Source organism: Myiozetetes cayanensis, unplaced genomic scaffold (assembly GCF_022539395.1).
Source record: "Myiozetetes cayanensis isolate MyiCay16 unplaced genomic scaffold, myiCay2020 scf12, whole genome shotgun sequence".
In the NCBI taxonomy this organism is placed as follows: domain Eukaryota; kingdom Metazoa; phylum Chordata; class Aves; order Passeriformes; family Tyrannidae; genus Myiozetetes; species Myiozetetes cayanensis.
This window is the reverse complement of record NW_026086826.1, coordinates 16,509,023-16,535,000: the sequence shown is the minus strand read 5'-3', so window position 1 is coordinate 16,535,000 and position 25,978 is coordinate 16,509,023. Positions and strand designations below refer to the sequence as shown.

At 39.0% G+C, this 25,978-nt stretch overlaps 2 protein-coding genes across 7 annotated transcripts in view; one reads left to right on the top strand and one right to left on the bottom strand.

Moving 5' to 3' along the window:
* RPAP2 (RNA polymerase II associated protein 2) overlaps window positions 1-19,836 on the bottom strand; it is a 32,690-nt gene extending 12,854 nt beyond the window's left edge. For all 3 annotated transcript variants that reach the window (XR_007627703.1, XM_050306600.1, XM_050306599.1), the window contains exons 1-11: window positions 19,781-19,836; window positions 18,923-18,968; window positions 18,047-18,161; window positions 17,287-17,385; window positions 16,512-16,577; window positions 15,401-15,489; window positions 14,369-14,404; window positions 12,537-13,473; window positions 12,124-12,218; window positions 10,262-10,342; window positions 5,061-5,129 (exon numbers count right to left, since the gene is read on the bottom strand). Coding sequence is in view for 2 of the 3 variants with exons in the window: in XM_050306600.1 (XP_050162557.1) it covers window positions 5,061-5,129; window positions 10,262-10,342; window positions 12,124-12,218; window positions 12,537-13,473; window positions 14,369-14,404; window positions 15,401-15,489; window positions 16,512-16,577; window positions 17,287-17,385; window positions 18,047-18,161; window positions 18,923-18,968; window positions 19,781-19,829 (1,682 nt within the window). In the remaining variant the exon portion in view is untranslated. The remainder of the gene's footprint in view (window positions 1-5,060; window positions 5,130-10,261; window positions 10,343-12,123; window positions 12,219-12,536; window positions 13,474-14,368; window positions 14,405-15,400; window positions 15,490-16,511; window positions 16,578-17,286; window positions 17,386-18,046; window positions 18,162-18,922; window positions 18,969-19,780) is intronic.
* The window catches only part of GLMN (glomulin, FKBP associated protein), a 20,917-nt gene continuing 14,718 nt past the window's right edge, over window positions 19,780-25,978 (top strand). Inside the window, exons 1-7 of one of the 4 annotated variants that reach the window (XM_050306597.1) lie at window positions 19,780-19,920; window positions 20,071-20,208; window positions 21,451-21,522; window positions 21,977-22,102; window positions 23,321-23,440; window positions 24,209-24,317; window positions 25,434-25,680. In XM_050306597.1, coding sequence (XP_050162554.1) covers window positions 21,457-21,522; window positions 21,977-22,102; window positions 23,321-23,440; window positions 24,209-24,317; window positions 25,434-25,680 — 668 coding nt within the window. In that variant the 5' untranslated portion in view covers window positions 19,780-19,920; window positions 20,071-20,208; window positions 21,451-21,456. Of the gene's footprint in view, window positions 19,921-20,026; window positions 20,209-21,403; window positions 21,523-21,976; window positions 22,103-23,320; window positions 23,441-24,208; window positions 24,318-25,433; window positions 25,681-25,978 lie in introns of those variants that run through there. The other 3 variants (XM_050306598.1, XM_050306594.1, XM_050306595.1) reach the window with 3 other exon arrangements.

Here is a 25,978-nt window from a genome sequence, read left to right as displayed (position 1 = left end):
GCAGCAAAACTGGCATGTGCAGAGACAGCAGCTTTCTGAGCCAACCCTCCTAACTGTGTAGCAGAAGTCAGGAGGCAGTGTGTGCTGTGGCTCCACTCCTGCTGATGAAGCCAAGGCCACTGTTAGGAGGAACTAATTATCCTGAACTCACCTCAGAGAGTTTGTGCTGGGCATACATCAAAGTTACACAGCACATCCAAATCTCCCATTCAGAAGGCTACCAGAATGGAAAAAGACTGCAGCTGGATGGGCTGCAGTGAAATCCAGGGTCACCTCCTGCACAACAGCACTACAGCAACAGGAAACAGGAGAAACACCTTCTTGGAAACTGCTACGGTTTCTCCATCTATTTTCTCCAGTATGAATGATGAAGATATAAATTATTTTAAAGTTAGCACTGATTAATATCCCAATCAACCACTCTGAAATCCCTTACAATACTGTTCCATGTATGTTTCCTAAATATTACTGGAAATGCTAGGAAGAACTAAGATAAACTGATCATGTCCACAATGTACTGAATGAGCAGCTTTGAGTTTGCTTAGAAAGTGTTGATAAGCTAAGTAAGCTTAATAGAAGAACTGCTTAGCAGAATTAAAAATTGCTTAACAGATAACTTATTTGAGCTCATACTTACCAAATGACATCCTAAAATTAAGAGAGAAAAAGGTAAGAAGGTATTTTTAAATTTTTTTAATGTATTAAGACAAACTTGCCTTTATTTTCACAATAATATAACTCTGCAGATAGAGACAACACTATAACTGCATTCAAATGTTTTTATAAAAAGACTTTTTGGATTCTTGGTGCTGCAAGCTCTTTTTAAAAATGGTAAATATTTCTATTTCTATCTTAATAATAAATGATTTTTCTCAGCTGAAACCTGGAACCATCAGATGTGCTAAATAAAAGATCATCCAGCTGACTTGCAGAGTGACTTTTTCCTACAGAAACCACATACAAGTCTGATTCATATCCTACATGTATTTGTACATTAGATTTGTACATTTCAAATATTCAGACACTTTCAGATAAGAACACAGTAGTGGTATCACAAAAATCTGAATTCCTCTTAAAATGATTTAGAAATGTTAGCGTTGAGCAATAGATGTGCTCTCGTGTGCAAAGAAGTAAAAACACATACTTGAACCCAAGATTCTCCAGTTCCTGAACTGTTATCTCCAAGAGAGTAAACCTCTAGAGTACATCTCCACATGACACATTTATCTAAAGTGGCTGCACACATATAATGATGGCTTTTGTTTAGTGATCATGGTCATTTTGAGTTTGTTTAAATACTGCAGCCGAATGCTTATAAACTAATCCCAGAACATTTTGAAATGCTTCAAAGCTTTTAGCAGGGGAACCTCTTGCATGGGCTTTGTAGATGAAGCTGACCACAGTTCACTGGAACCAGACAGCTCAGATAAGTAAGATGAAAGCAGACATTTCCTGAAAATATCTTGAAAGCTTTCCATTAGTCTGTGCCAGGGGTATACACTAAAAACAGAAAGTGCCCATGCTTGTACAGCAACCAATCTTCACATTGCTTTCTCCATTCTTTCTTGAACTACTGTATTTGTATCTATTTATCTGCTTCATTTGCTTTTCTGCAATGTTCTTTGGGGGAAAAAGATGCAACTTGTGCATTCTGGTTTACAGTACATTATAAAGCAGCTATTACTAGAACAGAAAATTCTGTTTAACATATTAAACATTGCAACAGGAAGAAATAGAAATCTACCAATGCCAAAATTAATACAAATTACAATAAATAAGAAATTTGATCTACAGATAATTTTTAAAAGTCACCTACTCCATGACAGGCATGAATGCAATTGTTTGAACCTAATTCTCTGGTTGTCAAAGTGTACTCTAAGAAGGTCGATTCAGCACTGCTGAATGTGCTGGTCATAGGAGTGCCTCAGGCTAGATTTTCAATAAAGGCTGAGACTGGCTGTTCATATTTTATACAATAATTTGATTGAATAAATCCAACTGCTCACTAGGAACATGAAACACTCCACTGTTGCGACCTCCAACATTTTATCCCTTGAGACATACAGCCTCAACAGTCTCACTGTCCCGTTTCAGGCACTTCCTTTCAGAACAATGAATGAGAGCCCAGGTTTCCTTAACAGTCAGCAGACTCGACGGGCACATAAGTACTGCTAACAGCTTCTCAAGGACCAGCAGACTATGGTGAGCCCAGGTTCTAATCTAAGCACCAAGATTTGGTGTTATGACTATCCATCTTGCTGTATCCTACAAGGAGTTAATATGCACACTTGTGTGAAGAGAGGACAGCACTGTCACACCATAATACAAGTATGAAGCACTGATGACACTTGAATTCAATACAGCACCTATGACAACAGCTATTCTGTCCTGCAGCTGATCACAAAACGGGTCGGGGCACTCTGAAAGTGCACTGTGGAGTTCAGTACACCAAGTCCCCAGCACACTCCAGCCATACACGAGAAGGAAGTGGTGAGCCACAACACTGATGCACAAAATGGGGTGCAAGCAAAGTCCAACAGTTGCTACTTGAAACAAAACAAACCTGCCCCCTTCCATACAAAACAAAAATACTTGAAGTCTTCATAGGGTTTTTTGAGGTATACCTTGGAAGTCATGTTCACTCTGCATTCTGTAATCTCTGCTCCCTGCAGCCTGGGATACTTGTGATATGGTCTGTCATCCATCTGGAAAGAGGAAGTATTATCCTCTTCCAGGGTGTTGCTTATGCAGTTTAGTATTGGAAGTAAAATGGTCGTCCTATGTCTGAAACCAGGACAAGACTGTGAATAAATATTATCAAAACAGGACTGGAGCTCATGAAGATCCACTCTGACTCAGGCCCCAAACAACTCCCTGATCTAAGTGACATTACATGTGCTACAATGTGTGTAATCTCTCAGTACAGCTAAAGGAGAGGACTTAATAGGGTGTACTTTTTTTTATGAGAAATATTAGTAATATATGACAGGTTCCTTGGCAGATTGCAGGAGAAGAGGCCACAATGTGAGGATCTGTCTGTGAGGGATTGCCCAGGTCCTCAGTAGCCTTTCCCTGCACACTCCTGGATTCCACTAAATACTGAAATTTGATTAGAATTCCCAAATAACTAAGTGTTCTGCTTTAGTCTTTCTGGAAATGATGCAAGACGTGTCATCTTGTTAGAGGAATCTTAACACTCGTTCTAACCCACCAAGATCCTTCTGCATCATCTCCTAAGAGGCAGCTGAGAAAATCTGTTCAAAATCTCAAGATCATGAGCTTGCAAGAACCTTACAATAAGGGGAAGTCAACAGAGGTTTTATTAATTATGTCACTAAAATAATATTAGAAATAAAGTCTGCTGTACTTTAAGAGCAAATATAATTCATTTGTTTAGGGGCAGACCCTTAGAAAGCAAATGTAAAAAGAGACTTGGTTCTCTGCTTACACTGATTGTTACCAAGACTGCCTACTACTTGTATAACATTTTAAAGCATCTGTAAAACAATCATTAGTTATGTAAACATTTAGAGCTCATCAAATGCAGAGACCAGCAACATACTTTAACTTCTGATCAAAAAGTCACCATTTCCTTAACTATACAGAAACTACTTGAAAAATTCATAAGATCTGTTTCACAAATTAACAATTCAACCATAAGAATATATAGTAAAAATGACAAAAGATTTGTTCTTATAGTTGATAAAAAATTTATGCCAAGGCATTCAAGTAAAGTTACTTTCTGTGTTCTGATTTAATGACTCATTTGAGCGGTGTGTGGCTGGGTGACACAGATGCAGGGCTCGCTGAAGCCTGCTCTAATGCCTGCCGGTACAGCCTTCCTTGGGACAGGAAAGCCAGAACAATGTGTCAGACTGAGGCAATATCAAGGCAAGTAAGTGCAGTGCTGGGGATGCTCTGAGGCTGGCCCACAATACTTCTTGACCTGTGAATGTCTGTAAGTACTTCTCTGTCCTACAGGCTCCAGTGACCCAGGAAGCCTAAAAGAAGCAGCAGCAGTGCAGTAATAAACAGGCTCTGGAATAAAAATTTCTGCAATCTTGTAATTCAAGCTCAAGACGTACAAAGACTGCTTGATGGTTTAACCCTACTGAAAGGCAGGGCCTGACACCGATGGTGTGAAACCACCAGTGATTTCTTAAAAGGTGAACTAATGTGAAATATTTAATACAAATTTGTGTTCATTTAAAAAACTGCAAAGTTTGTGTCTTTAACCTCAGAAATGTACCTGAATTTGCAAAATACAAATTAAGGAACTCACTGTAAAAGCATATGAATATTGCTTTTACAGATCGTGCATTTGCGTAGAAGTTTACTCAAAGACACTATAATAAAATCAGGCTTCCATTAGGAAAACGCTTATAAAGGATTTAATTCTATAGTAGGTAAAACAAAGCCAACAAGGAACCGTAGGCCTTGTGATATCATAATCTTGAGCAATAAAGCTAATCTTCACAAAAATAAACTACTGGTTCCCAGTATTCCTTGGGAGTTGCTAAAAGAGCTTTCCCCTCTAAAAGAAGTTTGCTAAAATATTTAAACAAATGTATTTAGAAGCACACCACATCTTTATGGAAATAATTTGACTTTAATCATAGGAGTGAAATCTTTTAAGAAATTAGAAGTAAAATGAAAAATGAAAAGCTTAACAGTTATGCCAAATCCAAATAATACAATACACATCATTTTGTCCTAATGCCAGACAGGAAGAATGTCTCTCAGCAGCAAATGGAAGAGGGTGAATTATACTCCTTCATCCCACCAGCCCTCCTTAAAACCCCCTAAGGGCTTAAGTTTGCTTTTATTAACATAACATTCAGTTATTGTTAAAAAGTTATTGCCCGCTGTTAACAATTGCTGCAAGTTGGACAATCCTGTTTTGTTGAGAGAATTTAGTTCATTTTCATGAAAAAAAGATTTCTCTTGATTCCACAGTTAATTTCAATAAATCTCAGCTTCTTTTATCTGAAAATTAAATCTTGTTATAGGCAAGTTAAGACAGTTGCATATAAGAATATCTGACATTAAAAGGTACTTACACAGACAACAAAACAATAGCGATTAGAGTCCACTCGGGCATTTTGTGAATAATATTTCTGTTTGTTAACCTGAAAAGTAATTTAAAAAAATCATTACATTTCAGAGTAAAAGTAAACAGATTTTAACAGCGGAATTTTAAGTCTACTGTTAATACACTGAGTTATAATGAAGCAACTACAGCTGTATCTGAGCAATGCACCAACTTTCAGGCTTCTTTCGTCCTGTAATGGAGGAGCTGCAGAATTTCTAATATGTCTCTTTTTTTCTATATGAAAGTGGGATGGGAAAGACTGAAAAGAAGCTAATTCTTTGAATATGCTCACAAATAGTCCTGGCTGCTGTGAGCCCCACTGGGAAATTCTCCACAACTGCACACGTGTTTCTGAAAAGACAGATCTTTACACTTAGTTTCCCTCCTGTTGGCTTCGGATCCAGATTTGCTGTGAGAGCTAATGTGGAAACAGACTGAATTTTATAAAATACCAGCAGCAATCCTCTGATGATTCTTGTTTTTAAAATGGAAACCCAGAATTCTAACTTATGCAATGGGAGCCAGAGCAAATATAAGAGCCATATAAATGCAAGGTGTGAATCAAGAACCTCATGGGTGTGCAAGCAAAGAGTGCTGCTGCACTGAATACCAGCTGACCTGCTTGGCTGACCTGCCTAATAAAACAGGTCTGCTCCAAGTCATGTGCTAATCTGTCCCACAACAATTCACGTGTGAATTGCTATGGCTGAATTTGGCATGGCCCAAGACACGCAATTCCATGGAAAAGCCCAATTAAAAAGGCAGCAGTGGCTGTGCCGGCACCCAGAAGAGCCAGCAGAATTTATTTTATTTTATTTATTAATTTTATTCAGACAGATGGCTCCATCCAACAGAAATAATGAGAGGCAAGTGCCTCCCAGTGTTTGCTTCCTTCTTGCTCTCAGCTTCCCTTCTGTGAAGCCTTGAACAAATTCAGATTCAGAATGAAGATACCCTGTTATTCACACTCACTCTACAGGCACTGGCTGAAGGTAAGAGCTTGTTTAAAATTAACCGTTTGGCAACAAATCCAAATCCAGGGTTTTCTTCCCCAGTAAGACTACTTTAAAAAAAAAAAGTTTAATTACTTTGGGCAAGTATACAGTTAACAAAAGAAAAAAAATTACAAATTGAGAAGATAGAAGTATTTGTACTTGTCATTGTTGAAATAAGAATTCTGTTAACTAATTCCCCAAAATTATATTCAAAGTGGTCATTAAAAATGCAGTTATGAATAGGATCTTTTATGTTTGCATTTATCTATTTCAGAAACCTATTAAAAATTAATAAAATATATTTGTAAAGATAAAAACAATATTATCCTATTTTTCTTCTCAAATGTCCAAGTCTTCAAACCAAAACAAGATTTTGAAGCAATGATTCCTCAAGTAGTGTCTCACCAGCCTGAGTTTTGTTAAATTATGAAAGGCGAAACAATGTTTTGCACTACATATGCAGGAATTGTCACATCTAACTAGAACCAACAGTTCTGGCAAATGCAGATTATATTTGCTACTAAAAGATTAATGTTTAGCAATTATTATTTAAAAAAGCTAATTGATCTAGCTGGCAACAAAGCTCGTACCTGGTAAAGTGTTACATTTTTCTGGCTATAGAGCAAGAGCCAAAACAAAGGCTGAACATCTTGGCTCAACACTGATGACAGTGATAAACACTACCAAGAAATGTCTGATGGAATCATCCTGACAGGCAATTCACATGTAACATTCCAGTTAATCTGTTATGATGAGACACAATGAAAGAGACAGCTCCGGGCCATTTGGGAAAACTCTGTCAGATAGAGAAAGCAGCTTTATTTCAATGCTCTACAAGGAGTTATTATTGATTAGAGCACAAGAAGGTGTCATTCTTGTACACAAACTGAGAGATGCAGTTATTTGTGTCAATTAACTCTTATTCAATGTTAGTATTGATTGGCAAGGTCTGAACACTGGTCATTGCCATCAATATGCTCTTTATGAAGGAGGCAGTCAGAAGACCCAGATAACCAGCAGGATATGGCAATATGGGTCTGCTGCTGTCCTACTGTCACCAGACTGGATGAACAGCCAGGCTCCCACTATGAGTAACCTTTCGGTACAACACCTGTCCTAAAACACTTTTGTGCAGCTGGAACAAAAGCCCCATTTCAGGCAGATCAGAGTAAAGCTAGCAACCTACAGGTGTGAAGCCTTAAATAATAAGGAGCAGTGGAAGGGCAGTCACTTTCAAAAACAAGCTGGGTGTCAACACCAAGGCCTCTGAAGAGCAAAGCTTTCAGAAAACAGGGAACTGCATGGCCTCTGTAAAAATGGTTCATTAAATGTGCCTTGCCTCCAGCCAAAACCGTTATTTCAGAACAATCCATGAAAGAGAGGTCTCTAGATTCTGCCACAAGCACATAACGTGGAAATGTTAAAACTCTACAAAACTTTGTGTATGTGATTTGAGTTCTGCAGTGGAATATTTTCTGTTAAAGAGCTGGACTAAATTCTCCCTCACCTACCTAAAGAAAGAAAACAATACGCAACTTTCCAAAACGGAACGTCTCTGCTTTCTTGGCCTGTGCAGAGCAGGACACGTAAGCCAGGAAAGTCTGATGATCCCAAATAGCTGTGTGGGTCGCTTAGTTGTTAGTTTGTGGGTCTTGTGGTTCACTCCAGCAAGACACACTGCAGCCAGACTCCAGTGCTCCCACCCCCCAGCAGGACCCACGCAGCAGTTTTCATACCCTAGGGAGGAGCTCAGACTGAGCAGACGGATCCAAGGAGCAGAGGCTTACAGGGTACAGGATAAAGGACTCACAGAGTTTCATAAGATGCATAAAATTTCCATCCCAAATGACCTCCCAATAACTGATTAGTGCCCAGCCTGCAAAGGAAGGGAATTCTAATAGGGAAGTTGTAGTAATACAGGGGAGTCCAAGGTTAAAGCTATCAGTAAACAACAGTAAACCCAGAAATAACAAAAAAAAAATATACAGTTGGTTTTACTTCTTTTCCTTTAGTTGTCTTCCCATTTAACTACCATCATTGCAAATGAGAGCCTGATTTGTAAACAGTGCCTGCTGTGGCAGCAGATTTAAGCACTGCCTAAGGGCCCTGTGCAAGAACTTGGAGAGAGACCACAACAAACTTGAAGTTATAGGAAAAAAACTCATCAACGCTGGAGCTGACACCTTTTCCTCAGCTGGATTACATTTCCTGGAATTTCAAGGGAACAATTTGACTAAAGGAACACTCTGCAGTGGGGATTACAAGATGGACATCAACATTATTATGCAAAATATTTATTCCCCTAAAAACCATAAAATACAGAGAAAAATCTATCTTCAATATGAAATACTATGCCTTAAAGAAACAACCACACATATACAAACATAATAATTTCTTCTCAGTTTATATATAAGTAGCTAATTTTCTCTTGATCTTTTAGCAAAGTGCCCTTACACACTCTGGAGAATTATTTGACATCTCAGTTTTCGTAACAAAAGCTTACAGGCACTGAGGGACTTTGTTTGGGAAGAGCTCTAACCATTCTAAAATGTCTCTAGAGATGTCTCTAGTGTGTTTCTTAGCAGTGGTGATTGAATAAAATGCTGCCCAAAGGAGGCTGAACTGCAAGTGTTCCTTTAAAAACCGATGGAGCTGAAAATTGTTGTTGCTTAGTTCACCACATGCTCTTTTACCCTCCTTCAGCTGAGCTCTACTACAGCCATGTGTTTTATCTACTACCCTCTTTGGCAAGTTCTTCAGCCTGAAATATTTCCAGTACAAAAAGCAGGAAAAAGCATGAGCATTTATCAGTGCTCCTCCACAGTCATTAAGTACTCAAACAACATTAACAAAGAAATTTCTATATCCTGTAAATACAAATGCCATTTAAAATTTATCCCAAGTCTCCCTGCCAAAGCATTCAATCCAAAGCTTGAGAGAGCACTCATATTAAATAAATCTAAACCTACATACAGAACTGGAGATTCAATCTATGCCTTCATCTTAACATCCATGAGCGAGCTCATGTGTATCAGCAGACCCTTCCATATCAGTAATGCAAGAAGGAGAAAGGGTCCAAAAGCTTTTATTGCTTCTCTATTTCCTGTATTTTTTTATTATTTCACTATTAGTGACAAAACTCCATTTATTTGAGATATATATATATATATATTATACAACTTGTCTTTAACCACCCCTCTGCTTCAATATAACCAAAAATATCTTCCCTGCTTTCAGTGCTGCTGTTAAAACAAAAGGTTAATCAGAACTTAAAAAGACTGCAATCACAGAATCAAGGCCAAACACTAACAATTCTTTTCAACAACACAGATTATGATCAGAGTCATCAGAAGGGCAGAGAGAATTTTCTAGGGTAAGAAATCCTGCCTATAACATCTGTGTTTTAGCGCCATCCCTCCAGCCCAGGTTCCTTGTGGCAAATGCCGCATGAATGAGTTCTGGACAATTCACAGGTAACCCTCACACAGGCTGAGGATGTGGGAGGGATGTTTCAAGAGTGACAACGTACACACAGTTAGCAATCGCTGTTGTTCTTTTCCTGACAATACTTGAGGATGCAGGACATGATCTAGGTCTGAGCTATGAGAGTTGTGTTCCAAAGGAAACCTAAAAACATTCAGAGAAGTTACCACCATTTCGTTTTCCCTCCTTCTTTATCTCACTGTTTCCAAATACTGTCTTTATCCCTACTGACTGAGGTAGAAGCTTCATCTGTGATTGTAAAAGTAGATCTACTTCCCTTTAAAATCAGGAACAAGACAGGTCAAACTGGACCTTCTTCCTGACTCTAGAAGTTACTGGTAACAATTATTAATCACATTAAAACCATTTAGCCCAGCTGCAGGGACCCAGAGCAAAAGAAAGCGACAGATCTCAGAAACTCATGCTTAATAGGAGGTGACAAGGTAGCAGAACCTTTAAAAGACTCACCATCATCCTCCAGAGACCACTGGCCTAGTTTTTAAAAATCTACAAATACTCCTGGTGACCTAGTCACTGCCAGGAGCACGGAAAGGGTTCACTTGTTGGTCCACAGGGAATGCGACATTACCTACATGAACACACAGCTAGGAAAGGGCAGATCTGCAAATCATTCATCGGCATGTTTAATTAATCAATCAGGAAGAATCTCTAACTAAAGACCAACACTCACCGGAAAGTTTTGACAAGATTTTTCAGCTCTGTGTAAACATCACCTGGAGCAATCTGAAGAGGGCCCAAAACTGCAGGTAATCTAGGGGGCAAAAGACACCAGTCAATGTGCATTTTCTTCTCTTTCTTATTTCTTCTCAAGTAGGACTTCTGCCAAAGCTTATCAAAATTAGCAAAAAGAGTGACTTTTGTGCAGTAGATCAGGCTGTAGTTTTTATTGCAGGTTCTTCTGAGCAGTGTTTGGGCCACCACTGTCACTTCACAATGGCTTGTTTTTAAAAATAAGCTCTAGTTCAGAGTGAATGTAAAGAAGAAATACAATATAATTTAAATATAGTTCTACCTACATTTTCTTACTCATTTCACATTTCAGTTCTGACAAGATATTCTTACAATTATGAGGCCTGGAACTACAGGTCTTATAAATTTTTCAAAGGTTTATATTTACGTTGGTTCAAAAATAACAATACAAAAGGAAACGACATGTCTGAGGTTCACACACAGAATATACCTGCTAACCTCAGACTTGCACAGATGCAACAGAAATATCACTCCACTGTGAGCCTGATAGTTGAAACCAAGATGACAGTAATCAGAAAATTTCAAAAGAGAGAAAAACACAAGTTTCTCCCTTACCTGACTGCATAAAAACTGATAGAGCACACACACCGTGCATAATGTTTAACTAGTTGTCAGTATTCCCAAATGATGGAAATAAAATGCATTGTTTTTCACATTTAGGATTAAAATTTTGCCTCTGTTTACTCGTTTAATAGTTAATATCCTCTTGCATTTGAATTTCCAGTTATTCACATTCATATGCACCCAGTGCATGGTGCATCAGTACCACTGGAAGAATCGAGATTTCTGTTCTGTACTTCACTGCATGTTTTACAGAAACTGAACACAGGACTCTTATGATGCTGGGGATATCCCCTGCTTTATCACAATGAAAACTGTGACAGGATCACTGCATCACCTCAGAAAATATAAAACAATCCACACAGGCAAGACACTTACGGGATGGTTTGAGTCCATGATTGTTGCCTATCCACACATGTTGCAGGTAGAGAAAAACAGAAAGGGGTTTTTCTTTTATTTTGGGGGGGGAAGTCTTGGTTGTGGGGTGTTTTAGTTTATAAAAAAAAAAAAGCTTCTGCAAAACCTAGTTTGGCTAGCTAACACCAACTACAGGAAAAGTAAATACCCCTAACAAAAATCACGACCTTCAAAGACTCAATTATCTGCATTGCCTTAACAATGAGAATATTTTCAAGGTCCTCTCAACTTTGACAATTTAGTAATTCTAACAGCTACAACAGAAACGCCTTAATTTATTTTCTGGGACTCCAAAGCCCTTTTATGTATATGAAAAAGGTCTGATGTTCAGGAAGTTTTAAGATTCAACTTTGAGGGCCTTTAATGCTTGTAGTACAGGGGCATACCGATATCAGCCATCCAAACATGGACTAGAAACTCTTTTAGTAGGACCTTTACTTAAAGGATTACGAGATTTGAAAACGTACTTTTTTTTTACTGGTAATAGTATGCTTAATGTACAAGACAAATATCTGCACTCCTCCCAGTCAAGTTTTTCAGTTTGAAATTGAGCAGTTGGTACGTGCAGACTGTGCAAAATGACGTCTGCAACTGTACCACTGGTGACTGTCGCAGAAATAAATAACTGTACAGGTGACTGTGGCAGAAATAAATAAGTGCTTTTGGGCAATATTGGGTTTAAGTTCTGACTAAGGCCACCCAGAAAAAGCCAGGCCCATCCTTGGACAGCGTGTTTGTTACTTAAAATGTTGATGAAGGAGCACCAACTTCAGACTGACATTTAACAAAGTAAAAAATACTTACGCTTTTCTCAGTTTTTCAAGGACGATTCGCTTTCTGATCTGCATTTGTGCATTTGAATCAACAAGTGGGAAGGTGAGATCTTCGTGTTGATCATCCTGTGTTAAACAAAGCACCTTAGCAGCTATAACCTAGCATTTAATTAAAGTCTATGCATCAAGATAGTCACAGATTATCAATAAATGTTTAAACATAAGGCTGTTCTTATCTCTGAATACAAAAAAACCCCAAACTGTAAATTTTTAATGGACAGAAGCTTGCATAACCTGACTCAACATACAGTGTGCAGCCAGCATACTTTTCTCCTTCCGTGTGTGAGACACTTACCCACTTAGGATGGCAGAAACAAAGTAATAATTCTTTGAAGGCCTATTCAGGCTTCACACAGTTTCCAAACTATTCCACTGCACACTTACTTTGTCTGTGCTTGGATGTTCCTCTTCCTGTGCATGTGTCGCTGCCTCTTCAGCCAAGACGCACCTCCCTTTATAGAACTCTTTCACTCGGAGTTCTAGGAACTCCGTTTCTTCTTTTAACTTTTCGTAACTAGGCACAGGCTTCACTACTCCACCTGCGCCTGTGAAAGGTAAGGAATAATTCAAGCTGTTTTCGGACTCTCTTACAGCAACAGCGCTAAGATCATCAGCTGTATCTAAGTCATCCTCATCAAGTTCTTCAGTCTCCTGGCTGGCAGGTGCTACGCACTCTGATGAGCACAAAGAAGTATAGTTTGGGCCATAGAGAAATTTTAAAGTTTCCTCAGTTCTCCATTCCGTAAGCGTGTGCCTAAGCACTTCCAGTAAACTGCCTTTGGGATTAACTGGATTCCTCAGTTCATGTTTTCTATATTCTGTTGAGTTAGCTAGTGTTCTTCTAAGATGTTCTGCCCCTCTTTTGCTCACACCTAGAAAAACTATTTGTGAACCATAGGTATTTTCACAGACTTCTGAAGCACCTGATTTCCCTAGAGTAGTATTTTTTGAAGGTGATGCAGTTACTTCATTATGAACAGAGCAAGCATGCACTTCTTCCTGAGCGTCTAATTTACAACGAGAGAGTTGTTCAGTGGCTTCTACCACATCTGAATCTTCAGTTTTAGGGCTGGGAGAGACTTTCTGAGCATGCTTTTTTTTGAGGATGCCTTTTCTGGGCAATTGCTGTGCAAAATTGGCTGAACTTGACTGACTTCCTGGTAGGACAGATGAAATAAATTCTTGCTCATTATCGCTGCTGCTGTCACTGGCTGTGCCGTGAGAACCAGCTTCACATGGCTCTGAAGGTATCCCAGGATTTTCAATGTCAGACGCTTTAATTACTTCATCCCGTAGTTTCACCTCTTCTCCAGACCGTCCACTGTAACAGAAAACACCAGCTATCAACGAAACAAGAAAGGGGTGTTACCTGCAGTAGCTTTTCATTCTCATGTAAGAATGATAAACAAAGCATTTTTCCCCTTATAGAAGAAGAGTGATTTTTTGCTTTAAGAATCATAGGTGCTCTTCTAAAACTCTTCTTGAACTCGGAGTTGTTCTACAATCTACTGTTCTACAACCAAGATGACAAGAATAGAGACTATTTGAAGAAGTGAGTTCTCAGCTGATTACTGTCAGTTAGAAAAGTAAATAAAATATTATTAAGGACAGTAAAATAATATCAGACTTAGCAAGATGAATAGTGACATTTTAAAATGAAGACAGGCATGTTAAAATAAATAGGAATATAGTACCCTAAAATCAGAGAGACAGCAGAGCCGTTTGACCATATGTAAGTTTGCCACCTAACAGCCACGGGTTGCAAAAGAAAACAAACAAAAAGTCACAATACACAGGGAGGTACAGAGAGATGACAGAGTGGTGTGATTTCATTTTGGCTGATACAGACATTTTAGATTAAGAAGTACAGAAGCTTTCATCACATGTAATTGGCACAATTTTCTTCATAAAGAATAGATGGCATAAAATATGCAAAATACAAACAGTGTATTTGTTTCAGATTTCAACAGGCTCAATTAAGACACACAATCCAAGAGCAGCTGTACACTAAATCATACAGATCAAATATGCTGGGTTAGAATCACAAAGTTAAAAAAACGTTGTGTAGGTTCTAATAAGGTCTTTTCTACAATACAGGAAATCAAAGATTCCCGTTTCACCTGACATGATACTAAAATTAAAAAAAATATATTAAAAAAAGCATATAAAAATATTTTAAAAATATGCATATAAAAAAATAAAATTGATCAGTGTACCTCTGTCCCTCCTTCAGCAGCTCTATGTCTGGTGGTCTGCAAAAAGAAGACACAGAATGAAGATTATCCTGCTGAATCAATTCTCTTCAAATACACATAAATACAAATAACTGAGTTTGGAAGAGGCACCTGAGGACCCTGTGGTGCAACACCCACTGTTCAGAGCAAGGCCATGAGAGCAGGTTTCTGCACATGTGTTCACAGAGAGGGACTGGTGTGCCTGCAGCACCAGGCTCTTACAGTGAACAACACTGAACACAATCAGCAAGTCGCACCAGTGTTAGTCAGAAAGGACCTCTGGAAGGCTCTAGTCTGACCTCCTGCTTGTGATGCAACTGTCACCAGCAGCAGGTTTGATCAGCCACAAATTCATGAAGCTTAAATCTTGAAAACCTCCAGTGATGGAGGAAATAGGATACTACTTCCTAGGACTGTGAAAATGAGCTCACACCTATACATTCAGCTAGTTTCTTTTGCTGAAAACAAGGAGATTATGAAAAGTAGTGTCTCGGAGAATGAAAGTTGAATGAATTCAGCAGAACATTCTCTGTGCAAGTCCTTATTGTTCAACAGTGACACCCATTGGCTCCACTCATTATTGCAAGCCTGTGTTTCCTTTGCTAGGAACAGATTGCATTACACTGTTCCAAAATGTGTATTGCAGGAACAACATGAAATGGGTAATCTGAAATTCACACAGGAAAAAGAAACTCTTCATGGTATAGCCTGCTTTCAGATGCAAGCATTCACAGTCTAAGCTGAAGACCAATGCCAAGTGCTGTGCTAAGGGTGACCAAAACATGCTCAAGTCTACTAAGCAGGTGTGAGTAGCACTGAGCCATGACAATTACTGTAACCCATATGGCAACAACACTTTTGAAATGAACACTGTGCTAAGCTACACTGTAACATCAGTTACCTCTGCTTCAGTCAAATCATTTTGATGCACTTCAGCTAATTAATTAGCATTGCAGCTTGCACAGAGAAGTAATATTCTCCAAAAGAGCAATGAATGCATAAGATTATACTTACTTGTCTTCTTCTCTCATCCATACTGGACTTTTAGAAATTTGAGCTTCGAAATATTTGGATGCTCTATAGCAAAAGTTGCTGCAAAAGCACTAGAAATTTAAAAAATTAAAGAAAGCAAAAAAAAATGGCTAAACCAAACTTCAATACTCATAGAAAGGTACAAAAGTAATTGGTTTTTATGCCTGTAAAATTAAGTACCAATTCATATTTCTTTTCAAGACCATGAGCAGGTTTTTAATACATCTGAGAAACCAAACGTATCAAATAGGTCTATCCCATTCCCCACAAGCCACTTTTTTCTACTTTTTCCACATTTTTCTGCTTTTTCTACTTTCATTACATACTGAGAAGCAAACCAGTGTTGAGTTCTACATAACAATAATTAAAAAAACCCCAACAAACTGTTCAAAGACCAAGCCATAACCCAGCACGGTCATACAGTTTAGAAGACATGCACTTAATAATGAAAAGACAGGTGTTTAATAATCAAAATTTTGGTCAGCAACAGAACTTGGTTTTTTGCAATATTTGGAACAACACCTAAAATTTTGCAGCATCTTTGAAAAAATGACTTGCACATTTGCATCACAAGGGAAGAAGACAAAGCATCCCACTTCTTCTCAGAGTCTTGCCTGGTTGCCTGAAAAAGTAATTCCTAGAATTTCATGTATGGTGGAGTTGTAACCAGAGGAAAGGAAGGGATACTAGTGACACTGAAGAAATTTGCTCTGTAACTGGAAACATTTATCTTACAATTTAGTGTCTAAACATGTGCAGGTGACTGCATATCCTGTGAAGTGGCAAAGATGACTTTTATACAACCCTGTGTCACAAATGTCTTTCACAGATCAGCTGTACCACATTCAAACTGCTAGCCAAGCAAAATTTTCCATGTTATGTTTAAATATAGAAAATATGTGGGGTTTTTTGTTTTACCAAAGACAGCACCTGGAAACTGAAATGCACAAAAACTTTCTGCTCGTGAAAATGATTTCTGTAAGAACCAAACACATTGGCTCTAAATCAAAGCCACTATATGAATGCTGTTACAAAATGCATTTCTGATGTTGCAACTATTAAATACATTCTAGAAACAAACTTGTTACCATACCTTTCTTTCAGTGATATCATAAACTCTGTTAGTTTTTGTTGAAATCTTGTACTTCTGCTTTGGCACCTAAAACAGAATGTTTTCACCAACAAGACTGTTACTTCCATGGTGACTACACAGAAAACTTCATTCTTAAGTGTAATATGTCCTGTTTTAACTGAATTGTATACTACAACCATCTTTTCTCTCAATTCTGATGTTGTACCTTCTCAGCTGTAAGAACCACAATTTATCTTCAATCACATACATCTCACTACCAGTAGAAGACAACTTTAGATCTACAAGGAAGTCAGTGCTGAATATAAATCAACAGAGCTGCCATGGCAGACACTTTCCTCATGTAAGTGCTGAGCAATTACAGACAGGTCCCTCCTCAATTCATGACATACATTTTTACAGCAGATGTAGATGTATTCACATAATAATATTCCTGCATTGTACTACTTTTTCTCTTTGATCCTTCTCACAGACACTTGTGGCTATACTGACAAAAGAACAAGATTAGAAAATTTTCTCATGCACAAAGGAAGTCCATGAAGCCCTAACTCATTGATCTTTATCACTGTCAAAGCAGATGCTAACTCATTTTGCCATGCAGTAACTGTTGCCTACTGATCAAATTTTACCTCTCACTTCAGAAGGATTATACTGAAATGGAGTGATATGATGCCTACCCCATTACTTGGCAGTATTTTAGTCCTTATAAAGAAAATGCAAGAGAATCAAAATTGTGAAGAGATTCTTATAATAACAGCATTAATGAAAAGCAACTTACATTTTCCAGTTTATTTTGACATAGAGGATAACCACACAGTTTGATGATAGACCGTTCATCAACAACGTCTTTATAGTGAGATGGAGTAATACACTTTCCCTAAAATGACAAGAAAATACTTCAACAGCAGAAACTGGAAAATACGTCATTTTTTGTACTCAAGACATCTCATAAGCAAGTAAGTATTTTAAATTTTATAAGTTATCTAGTAAATTTAATAAACAACATTTAAAACCTACACAGTAAAAATTATAAAAGGGTAAACAGAAAGAAGACAGACATGGGCACTTCTTTTTACATATACATGAGCTTCATAATTTTCCTCTATTTATATGTTTTGTACACCTATTTACCAGCTTTTTTACTGGAATTAACATTTATTATTCCTTAACAGGAATAATCATACCATTCCAGCAAAACTGTGCTGCCAGATAAACTGTGGCGCATTTATAGAAACTTTGCCTAAATTCACAGATGATGTGATGTAGACCTAAATATTTATACTTCACCTACCAGAACCACAGAGGTATATAAAAAGGCTATGATAATAGAGTGAGGATTCATAAATGTATACAGTCCTGCAAAACTAGGGCATGTTTTCACTGCAGAACCCTTGAAAACAAGGCAATCATCATCAGCTCACGAGAGAGGCAAGCAATGGTTTGTCTTTTTTAAACTGCAGTAAATTGTTCCAAGAACTTTGGAAAAAAAAAAGAAGCACACTAAGATACAAAACAGTACAAAACCGTGCAACACCTACAGAATTTAGAAGGAACTCTTCAGTAATGTTCTCCTCCAGGAGCTGTTCAACAATAGACAACGCCTTTTTCTCAAATTCAATCTTCTTTCTCAAAGCAGCTTCCAGAGCCGCTTTCCTATAACAGAACAAACACTGAATGACACAGAGGGCAGATTTTCATAAACAAATTTCCAATCATATCTTTATCTTTTTCCTGAAATACAGTAGCTTACACTTTTCTGCATCACACCATGTCAGCCAAACAAAGCAACAAGTAATTGGACCAGTAATTCTGTTATAACCACAAAGGAATTTCCAACCTTGGTTTGTTTTATTTCCACCCTGATCAGGAAAAGTATTGACTCTAATTGCTTTGTAATACATCACTCAAGGTGGCCCTACTCTTCTTGCAAGAGGGAAACCAAGAACTGGCTGGTGAAAGAGCTTGGGACACACAATTTATGGAGTGTTTTTAAGGGAATAGGAGCTGGATAAGACGTGAAGAGTGGGAAGAAAAAAGAACATGATTGCGTGTGAGGTTACAAAGTAAAAGAAAGAATAAGTCAAACAAATGCTACTACACTAGATTTCCTGAGTGCTTTTTAATGTGAGTAAGTGTAAAGAAGTTAGGATGGCAAAAAGCAAGCATTAAAAGGAAATGCAATTGTGCAGGTTGGATTCATAAACTTTTAGTATATTATACAATGCACCTATGTGTGTGCTGTTAGGAGTTACACAGCATCACTCCAAACAAGCCTGCACAATGTTGATGCTGCTGATCTCCTGAAGGTAGTCACGGTACTCTGAGAAAGACGAAAGACATGCAAGGCAGAGAATGCAATTTCAAAGTGAGGTAAAATGACACAAACATCACTTTTTGTTAGTCAGAAACTATACCTCTGAGCAGCATCTTCATTCTTTGGAGCAGCTGAACGCTTATTTCCTATAAATCAAATATAAAAATGCAGAAATATAGAAGTTAGTGTACTTTCCTTAATACTGGAAAATACGGGAAGATGAAAAATATTAAAACCTCTAAACTCTAAACCTCTAAAAGCGTAATCAAGACAACTGCTTAGAAACCTGATTTGATGGCCATGACTTCAGCAGCTAGTGTTGCTTAGACACGAGTGTGAGGACAGGCAGGCCCAACACCTCCCATACATTCACCATGTTCTGTATACTCAAAGAGCTACGGGAAGAATAATTCTGACAGCAATTTTGTGCCAACCACCCCCGCCCCGGCTCTCCGGCGCGGCGTTATCCCCGCACCGCCCTGTCCTCTCGGCGGCCCCACCGCTGGGTTTGCTCCGAGCGGGGAGCGGCGCCGGCACTCACTGCCACAGAGCCGCCACTGCCACGGCCGCCCTCGCTGCCCCGGCCCGACCCCCACGGGCGGTGACACCGGGGCTTGGGCTCCGCTGAGATAAGGGCAGCGGGGAGGGGAGATGCCGGGGTGTTATGCTTCGAACACAAGGGCGCAGCGCTCGAACCCGCTGCACGACCGCTGTCGCGGGCCGGGGCGGGCGGTCCCGGCACAGCCCGAGGGGACGGCGGGTCCCGGACCCGCCTCGCCCGTCCCGCCGCCGATCGCGCCACGCACCCGGCCCGGCCGAGGCCCACCAAGCCGTCCCGCCGCTCCCCCCGCCACAGCGAGTTGGGCGAGTCCGCCGCTGTGCCGCCCTGAGGGCACAGGGAGAGCCCAAGGCGCCAGGCGGGGGGAGGAGGGGCGGGCGCGCGGAGCCCGGAGCCCACCTGCGCGGCGCCGGCGGGGCTTGCCCGTGCCGGCCGCCATCGCCGCCATCGCAGCCCCGCCCGCCGACCTCTCACCCGGGGCGGAGCCGGGCTGGGAGAGGCGGTGGCGGAGCTCGGGGCTTCGGCCGGACGGGGCTGAGGTGCGGGCTGCTCTGTGGTTTTTAATTTACCCGCGTGTTACGGGCTGAGGCCGGCAGGCTCAGTGTTGTACCGTCTAGGGAAGGGGCTGGGGTGTATGTTTATGGGGAGGGAGTTTGGTGAGTATTAATAGAACGTTTCACATGATCCAGATTCTGCCCACTTGCCGCTGAAACCTCCGAAAAGATTTAGTTAGAAACCGGATTAAGTATTAAGGCCGGAGACATCTGGGAGCTGGGCCGGTAAATCCCTGGAGCAGCGCGGTGGGTGTTCGGAGCAGTCCCAAGGCTGTAAGTACCTTGTAAAGTTACTCAGGGGTGAAAATGCAACAGTATTTGCGTTCGAAAGAACATTTACATTGTTCTGGAAGGATTAGTAACATTCTGTGAAATAAAGAGCTCAATTAGTCCAGCATGTAGTAATAAAGTATGTGGTAATGACCAAGTGAAAATGACAAGCGAGATACAATGGATAGGTTTCAGCGACATAAAATGTTAAATCATGCCGAATAGAATAGAAAGGGAGTTGTTTATTCTTTGAATAACTAAGGTCACACCCAGATGCTTTTTGAGCTTTCATGAATTGCACCCTTTGTGTAATCATCCAGATAGATTATTATCCTGGTCTGATGTAGCTTAGGTTAAACATAAGAGGAAAAGTTGAGGACCTTATGTGGAGATGCTGTGTTTTGATGAATAGATAGCTAATTAACCAGATATAGGGCTAATTGACATTCAGAGTGATCCTATAACCAGGTTTAGTCCCGTGGCATTACTTGAAACTATAAAGATTGTGACTGTTGCTATGATGTATCACATGGGATAACCAAGTTTGATTTTATTTGTAATTTGTGGTCCTAGCTATGTAAAACTTTCTGTGTACTTAACATTGCTCAAATGTTTAACTTTGTTGCTTTTAGTAAGAAAGGTTTGAATTATAGTACATAGAGGTAAAAGGCTGCTGAACCACCCCAACTAAACACTAGAAAGAAGTAAATTATTTCTAATGGTGATTGGACTGTTTGTATAAACTGCCATGGAAGTTTCATCAGCTGTGCACATCCCAGACACAGGGTTAGAGTGTTCCAGTCAGGGCTGAGCAGGAGCTCCTCTGCTCAGATCTTAGTCCCAGGAAGTGTAGTGTGTCAAGGCATGCAGACTCTCTCTGGATTACCTGCGGTTTTCAATGTATGTGCCCGAAGTAGTAGCTAAAGCCTCCAAACTTCTTAAACGACCCAGGTAATACTTGAAAAATTGCTTACCTGTACATAGAATGCAGGTTGTTTCCTGACTGTAATACTATCTCCTGCAAATATGGGGAGTAGAATAATTTAGTATATGCTTCCTAAAAATGCATTTTCCCTTGTTTTTTAATCACGTAGTCTTCTTAATATCTGCCTAGGTTGTTCTTATTCCTCATATAAAATAATTATAATGTAATTATTAATTCCATATATAAGTTAATTATAATGTAATTATTTTTCAGCATCAATTTTAAATTCATGTGATATAATACTGCACTCTTTATAATAGTTTTTGATGCCAGAAGAACGCAGTCAAACTACAATGGCAGTTGACGAACTTCAAGCCATAATACAAAGATGTGTAAGTAGTTTTCTTTCCTTAAAAGTAACAAATGTAAGCAGTGTGCGTTTCTCTTCATATATTATAAGTAAAACCAAATGACCTCAAAGCTAAGACAGTTGTTAGCAGAGTTCCTCATTGGGCAGCTAAGTTCAGCCTCCACGTTTCATTGACTTCTCTGTGGTGCTTATCCCAAGATGCTTGAAACCTTCTGCTTCTTGGAGAAAGAAGTGTTCTTGTCCCCAGGAACAAAAGCAGGTTATTGTACAAAATATATTTTCCAAACAGTATACTGTAGTCTACACTTAAAAAGTGCTGTTGAAATACTGCTTTGTCTTCTGAGTTAACTCTCAGTAGCTTTTTTAACATGTGAAAAATGTATATAAGTTACAACATTTGATTTTGAAATGAAAGCATGTATTTTCTTATTTGACTTTTATAAGCAGGGAGTTAAACGTCCATATTTTCATTCTAGCAAATTCTGGAAGAAGCTGATTTCAAAGGAGAAGATTTTAATCTGTTTCTGGTGGCAGGTCAGAAATGTTTAGAAGATGGATATGCAGCTCAGTTATTAGAAGTAATTCAAAATGAGAAAAATAAGGTGAGTTTAAGTTTACAGTCTATTAGTTGTGCATTAACACAAATAGAAAAAACTGCTTATTAAGAAGGGAAAGCTACTTTCACTGTGAAACGAGGCTGTACTTATGAATAGCTAATAAGCTGCTCTGTGTTAAGTGCACATTATTCTGTAATTTAGGTAGAAAATACAAATCATGGTAATCTTAACAAAACCACTGATAATTGTTTTTCAGTAAGTGATGCAAAGAGAAAAGGAAGGGCAGAAGCATACGTAGGAGAAGCTGACAGTGTCCCTCTTTAGCAGGACAGGGATTTCAGATGGTGTACTGGATCTGGCTGCCATGGAGTTGACTTTCTTCATGGCAGCCTGCACAGGGCTATGTTTTAGATTTGTGACCGAAACAGTGTTGATAACACACCAGTGTTTCAGCGATTGCTGAGCAGTGCTTGTACAGCACCACAGCCTTCTGTTTCTGACTCTGCCCCATCAGTAAGCAGGGAAGCTGGGAGGGGACACAGCTGGGAGAGCTGACCCAAACTGCTGAGATATTCCATACCATATAACATCATGCTCAGCAATAAGATTCTTACCCCATCCCACTGAGGGGTGAGAGTGAGCAAGCAGCTGGCGGGTGCTTAGTTGCTCTCTGGGACCAGCCCACCCCAGATGGATATAATAATTATGGCCAAAATTGTAAGAGCCAACTAAGCTGATGCTCCTTGAAGAGATATTAGTGTCTGTGGGCACTTGGGGAGCTGGGAGAGTATACCAAATTGTACAGAGATATGAGGGATGGAATATTGTGAGCAGTGTTACGTGGGGTTTGCAGTCTGGTTTTGAATTTCGTGAGTTTGGAGTAACCGCTGAAGATCTCAATCCCTTCAGGTTAAGCATAATTTGTGCAAGGACTCTTTCAGCAAAATTTCTCTGCTCAGTCCTGCTTTAAATGTATTGTCATAGACATTTAGAAGTATATATTGACATGTTAATGGTAATAAATTGGAAAAAACCTATACAAAATATGCAACTGTATTTATAGGTATAGGGAGAGAATACAATGTAGGTCAAATACAGAACTTTATGGTTCTAGTTGTTAAATTGTCACTGACAGTGACAGTTAATGGTGTTGATTACAACCAGGAGATTGATCTGTTATCTCTTTTGTTCTTTATATATACAATCTTTATGGGCTTGAAAGACATACAGTTTTGTTTTATTCTCTGAAAATCTGGTTTTTAGGTTATCATCAAGAATATGGGTTGGAATCTCATCTCTCCTCTTGTTAGATGTATTTTCATGTATAAGCAAGAAGATGATAAGCGAGAACACTGCCTGAGGATACTGGATCAGTTGGCACAGGTATGGTTTTGAAATATAGGATTATAATACAAGAATAATAGGGAAGAGAGAAGTCCTAATTTCCCCTCACCAATTTACAAAGAAAACAAGGCATGAATATTTCTGTGTTCTTTGTATTTCCCATAACTTTTAAACTCATGGGCCAATTTCATCTGAAGCAGACAGAGGCTTAGTGTTCTCAGAGATAATTAACGTCTTACACATCTGAAATTAGTAACTGGGCAAAACAGAGACAAGGCATTACCCAGAAGAAGGCAGCATTTAGCTGCCTCTCAAAATTCTTAATAGCAAACTGCTGCAGTCAAAGCAGCCACAGCTAAACTGCCACTTACCTACTGCAAATACATATTGTTGTTCCTGCAAAATGAGATATTTCAGCCAGTATGCAAAGCCAAAAGACACACAGGAGGGAGGGATTTGATTTAGTTACAGTTCTGCACAGAAAGGAGTGCTGGATCATTAATCCACAAAGCTGGCACACCAAAGGCCAAATATACAAATGTATTTATACAGTTTGTTTCAAACAATATTTGCATAATGGATCTACATCAGTAGTTGGATAAGCTGCTCTTGGCAGCTTATTCTCTGGCCTTGATTTAAAGGTACAGGGTATTCAGAGTTCATGGTGCATGTTTAGTGGGCAGGGCTCTCCGTTTGCAGGTGGGCAGCCTCAGCTTCAGAGGTGTGGTTTTCACATCATGACGAGTTAAGCTCATCTAAAGGACACAATTTTAGCTGAGGTAGCTAACTTGAGGTCCTCTCTTGCAGATATGCAACCCAAAGGAATTGTTTCTGGGTTTACTTGAGCAAATTGAGCAGACCTCTGGAGATCAGGTGTGTCAAACTGTCATGTTATTGCTTCAGCCTTTACAGACAGGTAAGACTCAGCTTATCATACAATTTCTGAAGTATTTTCTCATTTATTATCAGTTTAGCCTTTGCTGGAATGGTTTGAGAATATGCCTGTGCTGACAAACTTTACAGTCTTATATTCTACAAAATAACACAAGATATTACTTTTCTACTTATATTGACCTGCTAGAAAAATATTTTAGATGGTATTAATAGTATCAGTTGAAAAAGTAATATTCAGCTATTTCTTATCAGTTACGAGAATTTGGTGTAAAGCACTCATACTATTGTTACAGAAATAGAGAATTAAATGGATTTGTGAAATTCTTCATTATTTGACTTTTAAAACATACAGTTTCATATTTTTATAGTACAAAACTTTCATTTCAGTTGAAGTACACTGAAATATTTTATTGGTGAGGGGGAAGCATTATTCTGGCTTACATACGAGAATTAAAAATGTTGGATTTGGACACCCTCTAAGTAGGTAGCAAGTGGTAGTTTCTGTTTTGATATGTGAGATGAAACCAAGTCTTGTGTATAAAGCTGAATTCTGACTGTAGCAATCTCTGAGAATTTAACAAGAGACATACATGATTTTTTGGATAGCTAATCTGCAGTTAGCCTGCACTGAGTCCAGTTAAAGTGGAGAGCCCCAGGTGCCGCTTGCTCAGTCTGGGAGTGCCTCTGTTGGTTCTGCCATGGAGTGAAAACCAGTTCCAAGCAGAAAAGCTGGGCACCTTTTTTCCTGTGTCTCTGGTTTTGCCAAGCACAAAAGGAGTCAAGTAATAAACACATTTTCCAGGTCAGATAAATTGGGTATTATTTCATGTAACTCAATTCTGGAAAGGCAGATTTTTTTCAGTCCTCATCAGGGTGCTATGGAGAAAGGAAGAACATTGAAATGCATGATGGCTTTAATATTTGTTATTTGCAAAGACATGGTCATGTTAACTGCAGCACATTAAACTTGCTGAGGATGTTTTGTCTCCTGGATTTGCTCATGTAAGCTCCTTCCCTGAAACTAAATGCTTTCTTATGTAGTCACACTGGTTTTCTTCATGTTTTCCTCTACTAAGTAATAACTTACTGTCTCAAAATCTTCTTTTTCCCCTCTTCTTGTTTTTTTTCCTTTCCCCAGTGCTTTTGAAACTTCAGAACAAGAAGGCTTACTCAGTGGGTTTGTCGTTGGCCATGATCATGAATCAGCTTACTTCCTTACCTGTACCTTACACGAAACAACAAATACAAGAAGACAAACTTGGTCTTTGTCAGTGTTGTAATGCAGTGGTGGACTTTGCTAAACCCTTTGTGAATGAAGTTGTTAAAAATATGGAAAAGTCGTCAGAATACAATGACATGGAGCTGAAAGAAGAATTATTAAAATTGTGAGCGTTTTATGTCAGTGTGATATATTCCTATTTACAAAATGGTCGGTAGGCATTTATTACATAGGCAGTAAATGAATCACCTTTTATAATGCTGTCAACTTACGCTAACTAATGTGGTATTTTGGAAAAGAAGCCCTAAATAGGCCTTATATATTTATGAAGTGAGAGAAGAAAGGTAAAAACTATTTTTTTTTTTTTTTTTAGTACAGAGAAATAGTAAAGAAGTATTAGTTGCTTTACTGTGAAGCTGATTTGGTATTCCTCTGCTTCTCAGATATTCAGCTGTGAGGATAAT